Consider the following 8,121-nt stretch of genomic DNA (forward strand, 5'->3'; position numbering starts at 1 on the left):
CTGGACATCTTACGTGGAGTATATACACACACATACCATTTATATATATATATTCTATATATATAAAACTACACATACTATATATATAGTGAGTGTGATCATGTAACTAGTAATAATATATTTATTATAATAGTAACTATTTATAATATATAGTAGCTAATATATATACATAGCGAGTGTAGTCCCCGTTTATAGATGCTAGATACACTCGCATTCTCCATCGCAGGACTACTTAAACTTTAACCACGTTACTCCTATAGCTTCACTGTCCCTGAGTCTCAGGCCCCTCCAAGTTACAAACCTTCTTCCAGTTTGCAGACGAAACGCACTGCTGTTGTGCCACCACCCCCTCACAGAACTAGAACTCCCTCATTTTCATCATATTGACAGATTAAAAACAGAACAATCTTATATGGGGCAACAAGCTCAGCTCTCTTTGGAGCTCCATTAGCCTTTTCTGCTACCTGATTCACTGTGCTTGACAGTGAACCAGAACTGTACACAGAAATCCAGGCACGCTGCCCTTGGTACCTCCAACGTTAACGCTCCCCTGATGCACATTAAGATTGCATTCGGCTGTCTTTCACACCCACATGCCATTAGCAGTCCACTTTCAGTCACTGTGAATTAATAAAGTTTTTCTTCTCTCCAACTGACAAACTTTCCACCTTTTCTCACCTGAAAATATTCACAAAGAAAAACGAAATCCTGTTACTAGTCCATAGCTTTATACTCGGTTAGAGTCAAAGCAGTTGAACAGTCATTTACCCATACTGTTGGGAGTTAAGTAATTCCTCATTGGCAAACATGGCATTAGTAGCTAACACTAATAAATTAAAAGATTGCACTTCAAAGCTTATATGCAATCCACAGTATCCTGTGACCAAGAAAAAAGGTGATCAAAAAGCAAGTACCATTTTTAATCAAAGGCTATTTCAGCTGTACTTGTATTTGTCACGCTTCCTAGACATTCTCCACCCTCATCTTTATAGAGGATTCTCGTAATGCTTAATACTGAATTATCCGGTGTGAGGAAGAGGGAACCATTTCACTTAAGGACCACTTAAGTGAGGCAAGAGAAAAATTACACACCGTTTAGTCTGTTTTACCAAGCCTTGCTCCAAGCCACAGCCTAAACCAGTCCTTGAATAGAATTCATGTATTTCACCTTCTCTCATTTGCTTGTTTTTCCAAGGATTGACTGACTGATCTTGCACACGTCTGTTACAACCGGTTTCTAATTTTGTAAAATTGGAGGGGCAGGGTGTGCTCGGGTTGGCAATTTTTTTGGAATGGAAGTCCCTGCCAGATGAGAACCCAAGCGTCACTTTCAATTAAGTTTCAAAGATGAAATGGGGTTTGTGTATTTTTGGCAACTGCTTAACAGTGTTCACACTCAAACTGTAACTGAGCTTTGAAGTTAGCATCCATTCAAGAAGAAGGGGTAAAATAAATACCTCTACCTGACTAAGAAATAGCTGCACATAAAACCACTTTTGCAGTAGAGGCAAGACACAGGCCAAAATGCAGTTGGGAATGCAGAGGTATTGCACTCCTGAGAACAAGCTACTAAAATTCCTGCTGTTACAGATAATGGGCAGCATACAAGCATTAGACATAGTCGTTTCTCAGTAGGAGACCTCAGTATGACCTCCATTCCCATAACTTTCCACCATCACCCAGTATCTGGACAGCAGACACTGTTTGCTCCACCTGTAAAGAGTCAAGCTATTTAGAAACTGCACATGGTTTCCATGGAACAGGCCACACAAATCATTCGGTATTAGTTCAAAGTTGCTCATTTTTACCTGTTATAAATATGCACCCCAACATAAAACGCTTCACTTCAAGTTTCCCCACCAAAACTCCCACCTATTTCATGAGACAGAACTTACACAAAGCAAGCTAAACACACCTCTGTCCCTATGAAAGACAGCTACAGTTCAGCATGTTTAATGTCTTATTCTTACAGCCACACATTACTACTCCTACAGATGGAAAAACGATGCTCAAAGTGACCGTAACACGCCTGTATGATGTAAAAGGTTTCATTCCAAGAGTACTACCCAGCAGCTACCCAGGGTAGCACTCAAATTCTTTATGCTAGAACTATGAATAGATTTTAAAAATGGCCAAGACATCTCATACTCAGAAGTGCACGTCACCATAAAACACAGTTTCTCTAGTCTGTTTTTTTCTCTATTAGAGACCCTTGATCCTCATGAAAGCCTGGATTCAGAAAACCATGTCAAGGCAGATAGCATCTGGCTCAGCTCTGTCCCCAGATTCGGACTGCCTGAGGAAGCACTGACTATACATACAATACAGAACTTTCATGCTAGTAATCTCTGAAGCATTTCAGCCAAATACTACAGACTAGCTCGAATACTGTGACCGCTCTGTGTTTCTACTGACTTCTCAGTAATTGGCTTTCTATCTCTGCATATTCTGACACACTCATTCTACCAGTACTGACAACAGAATGGGAAACTAACAAGCTTCAGGCACTGCTTTCTTAGTAGAACTGAGACCAACGCAAGAGTAATCCTGTCAAGAATTAAGATAAAGGCCTCTGAAAAGGCACGCAAAGATTTGTATTTCATTCTTCAGAATACCATAGCTCATTTTGTCTACTAGATGGAAGATGGAAAGTGGGTATTTGTGATTTATACTCCTTTACACATTATAAGTTTTATGAAATCATAGAGAATACAAGCGTGAGAAAAACAGGCCCACGGGACTTTTAAGATTACCAGCTAATTTTACAAAGGATATGATTTCTTTCCAGCTTTCTTATCCCATTAACTCTATATGGATTATGGGCTTGTCTTCCCTTGAATTAAAACTAAATATTTAGGAAAGGAACATTTATTTAATAACAATACCTTATACAAGACACACTCCATCCAGTACTGCTGGATAGGGTGTGGTCAGGCACTGCTCAGATATGGTCACGAAGAGGCAAGGATCCTGAAGACGTGTGGAGGAGCCTTACTTGGCTTTCTGAATTTCCCAAAAGTTCCTAGCTTTCACCCATATGCCGCCAACATGGATTTATTTTTCCCGACCTCCTTGTACCACCTCCCACCTGCACTCCCGGGCAGGTTCCGCCTTGAACAGCAGCCCGTGCATTACCCGAGGCCGGGTACGCACAGGGAGAACAAACCCGGGAGCCCGCCGCGGGCTCCAGCCTCCCGGCGCCCCGCTCCGCCCGGGCCCCGCGGGCACAGCCGCCGCCGCGGGACACCGCCGGCCGGGCCCGCGCAGGAGACCGCTGTCGCGGCTGAGGCGGGAAGGTTTCCCAGCGGGGGCTGTTGCTCGCTTCCCCCTTTCTCGCCCCGGCTCCCCGCAGGCCACCGGCGAGGGCGGGGCGGCACCTCGCTCCCCGGCACGTCCCCGCCGCTCCGCCCGGGCGCACGCCGCCTCCGGGCGGCCTGCAGCGCCGCAGCACCCCACGGGCCGCGGCAGGTGCCGTCCCGTCCCTCCGGACCCCCCTCCCTCCCCCGGCTCCCTCTCCGTGGGGCGCCCCGCCGCCCGGCCCCGCTCCCCGCCGCCAGCGGGCGGCCGGCCACCAGGTGGGGGCTGGCGGCCCCGGCCCGGCGCCAGGGGAAGTTTCCCGGCAGTGGAAGGGAGGAGGGTCCCCGCGGGCGGCCCGGGACGGGGCCAGGCGGAGCGCGGGAACACTTACAGCCGTTTCTCCTGCGGCTGCAGCTGCCGGTGCATGGCGAGGGAGAAGCCGAAGAGGCTGCCCGGCTCCCCGCGCCGGCTGATCACGTCGTCCGTGTCCAGGTTGAAGGCGCCGGCCAGCCCCGGCAGGAAGGGCAGGTAGAAGAGGAGCGCGGCCGCCATCTGCTCTCGCCGGCCACGGGAACCTGCTGCCCAGCGCCGCCGCCGCCGCTCCCCGCGCTGAGGGCGCCCGTTGTGCCCCGCCGGCTCCGCGCGCCGCGACGGAGCCCGCCCCGCCCCGCCCTCCCCGCCCTCCGCCGCCGCGGGCTGCCCGGCCCCCGAGCGGCGGCTCCCCGCCGAGGAGCCCCGCGCCCCCGCCACCGGGGCGGCGGGTACAGCTCGGCACAAAATGTCCCCGGGGCCGGGCACCCGAGGGGGCCGCCCCGCCCGCGGGTGCCCGGCAGCCTCCCGAGGCCCGCGGGGACACACCGCCTCCCGCGCCCCCAACCGCACGAGTCTCTGCTCTTCACAACGGAAAATAAAGCCGTGCCGGGGAGCGCGGTAAGAGCCGACGGGTCTGGGTGATGCTCAGCGGCACGTCAGAGTACTGAACACGTGCGTAACACCTTGCTGAAATGCTGTAAGGTCGGTACAGAGCTAAGGACAGCGTGACCCCAGTATATAGGTGCTTCTTGTATTCAGTCTTCACTCCCCAAACAACACACCCATGGGGGGGGGGGGGGCGGGAAATATCAGTGCATATGTGTATCTGTTTTCCAGACTTCAGACAGCACACGAGGAGAGAGACTCAAGACTACATAAGCCTCCTCCAGCATCTCCTATCTCTGAATAGATCTGAGAATTTCTTACCCCTACCTTTTAATTGTTTGAAAACAATACGTGGTTTTGGATCCCAGATCATTTTATCTCATGCTTTCACCTGTAACTCCGGAAGGGTACTTGCAAGCATGCCTTCATGCACTTCATCCACCTGAGAGAGAGAGAGAGAGGTTTGGGTCTAACAGAGTCTTTGTTTAGTGCTCTGGTTTAGGGAAGCGGATGCAAGGTTTTAAAACCTCAGGAGTGCCAAGCAGCGTGACAATACTCTGTTCTTTTCTACCGATATCCAGGATATGAAGAGAGAAGCTTCTCTTCTCACACAAGAGATTCCAGAGAAAGTGAGAAAAGAGCAATCAAGACAGAGCACTCAAATATGTCAATACTCCAAATAACTCCTCCTGGAACAATACTCTGCTCCCATGGAGTTAATCCAGGCTACTTTTTCCAGAGTAATTATTCTAGGATAACTCCATGTACAGACAAGTCTTTGGTGCAAGTCCAAAACACCCTTGATCAAAAGAGAGGAGAAAACGCACCAGAAATGTGCATCTAATGTGGAAACAAAACATTTTGTTAAATTAGGCTCCCAGATATTTATTGCTAATAGATTTCCCTGCTTGCTCTTCATGCCCAACTCATTCAAAGTCTTAATCCAGTGTTCAATCACTTCACAGTCACTGCCACAGCAGAAAACTGTACTGGCATAAACACCGCCCTATGGTTTCACTAAAGGACCCATAAGGGGAAAGGGTCTCAGACTAATTACAAGTAGGCGTACTACAACCCACGTATTTCACAGTAATTAGTAAAGATTTGAAAACAAGTCTTTTAAAATAGCGTTGAGGTCTGTACCAAAGTCTTAGCAGTTTTCCCTTCTGGACCATTTCAACTTGCATGCTTACAATACTCTTATAGTAACTATAGTTACTTTTTAAGTAATGTTTGTACTCTACTTGTGTAAGGAGTCACAGAAATACTTTCATCCCAAGCCATCTGAATGATGCTGACACATTAGGTTCATCTGACTTCTCCCTCTCCCTCCCTCCCGCCCTCTAACCAGTGTTGCCTGGGCATGTTGTACCTGTTTGTTGTTATCCACAGAGGCTGCTGAGGGGAGACAGAGTTTTCTCATCTCCAGATGCAGTAACGAGCATTCCAAGACATAGTTCTATTAAAACCTGTCTCGAGTGACCACAGTAGGAACAACAAAAATAGACCCTATACAGGGTGGAGCAGAACTGCACACAAACAGCTTAAGGTTACCTTGGATGGTGTCTCATAATTTTGTACTATTTTCATTTGCTCTAGATGAGGAGAGGCAAAAAAAAGTTTTTTAAAAAAATGTCAGTTTCCTTCCTTTGCTCTTCCTCCAAAACAAACATGCTGTGGGTTATAGATAACTAACACGTACTTCAGGAATTCCTCTTTTGTACCATCCCTGTATAAAGGGGGACCAAGATTAGGTATGATGACCAATTAAACGTGAGCACTCTGCTACACATAATACTGGAGTGATTCTAAGAAAAGCAATGGCCAGATCAAAGGTGTCTCTCTTTTTTGTAACAAATGCTCTGCTATTGCCAAATTTTCAAGCTGTCTGCTTACTAACGGTGTGTTGATACTCGGCCAAAGGGCTACAAGGTGTTTGCCTGCTGTGTCTACATATTGAGCAAGCCTTACTGCCAGCAATACTTTCCTCCTCCATACAACTGTGTAGTTAATTACAAAGGAAAAAAATAATTTCTGGAAAATAGAAGAGGTGGGATGGAAAAGCTAGAGCTTGGCAAGACATTTTAGGCTTTCACTAGAAGGAAGGCAAGACACAATGCTTTACATTTCTGAACTTTTACATGAACAAAACATACTACGCAAAGAAATACACAACTTGTGGATACTCAGCTGTGCAGCTTTAATGCAGCACATCAAATGGTCCTGAAAAGCCAAAATACGTAAACATCCCCTTCCCGTTTCATTAAAAAAAAAAAAAAAAAAAAGGGCTTGATTTTATAATTGATGTAATTCCAGATGAAAAAAGATACAAGCCAAAAAGGTTTGTTCACTGTGCAAGGTCTAAAGCTACGAGTTTTTTCAGCTCAGAAACATAACCTAGTTTTAAGTGTTAGTAGCCTGGATCAACCTTCTGGATGGTTTCTCCTAAACGCAATACACATATAATTTTTAGAACCGCATGTTCTCTAAGTTGTTTACATTTATTGAACAGATGCATCTCAACAGCTACAATGAACAGTTGAATTCTTATGCAGCCAGGCTATCAGACTATTTTTGCCAGCATATCCTCTACGGCTGTTCTTGGTTCTCAGTTAACAATGACATTAGGACTAGCAAACAGCAGCACAGGGGATAAAGGTGCTTACTGTGGTAAGGGAGACAAACTGCTCAACACCATGTAAGCAAAATGTTTTGCTCTGAGCAGTCTAGAAACCAGAGCATTAAAATAGATATATTTACACACTTGGTATTCTGACTTATGCAGAACTGACACTCATCGTATTTATATCATTTATAACAATGAAGAATATCTCAATCTCTCTTTCTTTAATATCTTTTCAGAAAGATTCCCAAGATGCAGCTTTTTACTTGTTGCTATATTTAAATCAGATTAACTACAGTGCCAGATGAAGATGTCACTATGTTCTTATAACTTTTCTTTTTCTCTTTGATGTCTAAAACAACTATAGACATCATTCTGCCATTCTTTACTGGCTTGCAAAGTAAAAATATTTTACCTCTGTAGACAAATTGTTTAGAATTTGACATATTCCATGTTTAAAGTCTTTAAGTCTGAGTTTGTAACATTTAGTGTCAGGGCTTTAACTTAATGTTTCTATATAATATACAAAGTATTACACAAATAAAAATAAGAGTTGAAAGAAATATTTCAGTCCAGACTCAGAATTTTGGCAAACACTGTGACCAGTGTTATATAGCAGTTCTTTAAGTCTTTTACATAGAGAGAATATTTTTCCACCCAAGCTGTCAGGTACATTCCTTAAGTAGTTTCAGAATGACCAGCCTGAACTGTTTGGAGAGTAAACATCTTTGTAAACATACTTGGAGGTACTTTATGAGTGTAGCTAGGCAGAGATCAGAGAAATGCTGGTGACAAATGGGAACTAAACACCATGGTTTGGATTGCTGTGGAAGGAATTAAGGATGTTCCTGCAAAATTACTGATAACTAAGGCATAAAACTGCGGCCATTTTGAACGTATGCCTGTATTCTAATTCACTAGTTACATACACCACTATATAAGATTTCCCCCCCAGTAAGGGCAGCCTAAGCTTAAACATCATTATACACATCATAGGCCCCTTTGCAGACCCATTTTGTGGTGCTCTCAGCCAGACATATATATCCCCAAATCTCTTGCATCACCACAGGTGAAACTTGTAGTACTGACTGCATCCCAGACTCATCTATACCACGCATGCTCCTTGATCTACAACACTATCCTGCATGTAAAACCTTGCTTGTCTTATACCATTGTTCACCAGGGCAGAGAGACATAACCTGATACCAGATGCAAACTTTTGGGCAATTCTAGCCAACTCTCCCTCAATGTCTGTCTATATGTGCATCTTCCAGTCAATTTGG

At 45.4% G+C, this 8,121-nt stretch overlaps 1 protein-coding gene across 8 annotated transcripts in view; it reads right to left on the reverse strand.

The window, feature by feature from the left end:
• ITGA6 (integrin subunit alpha 6) overlaps nucleotides 1-3,945 on the reverse strand; it is a 46,855-nt gene extending 42,910 nt beyond the window's left edge. For 5 of the 8 annotated variants that reach the window (XM_052791637.1, XM_052791638.1, XM_052791635.1 and 2 more), the window contains exon 1: nucleotides 3,689-3,945. In XM_052791637.1, coding sequence (XP_052647597.1) covers nucleotides 3,689-3,849 — 161 coding nt within the window. In that variant the 5' untranslated portion in view covers nucleotides 3,850-3,945. Of the gene's footprint in view, nucleotides 1-2,885; nucleotides 3,095-3,688 lie in introns of those variants that run through there. The other 3 variants (XM_052791642.1, XM_052791641.1, XM_052791640.1) reach the window with 3 other exon arrangements.
• Nucleotides 3,946-8,121: the final 4,176 nt, after the last annotated feature.

The sequence above is a fragment of the Harpia harpyja genome, chromosome 7 (genome assembly GCF_026419915.1).
Source record: "Harpia harpyja isolate bHarHar1 chromosome 7, bHarHar1 primary haplotype, whole genome shotgun sequence".
Lineage (NCBI taxonomy): Eukaryota > Metazoa > Chordata > Aves > Accipitriformes > Accipitridae > Harpia > Harpia harpyja.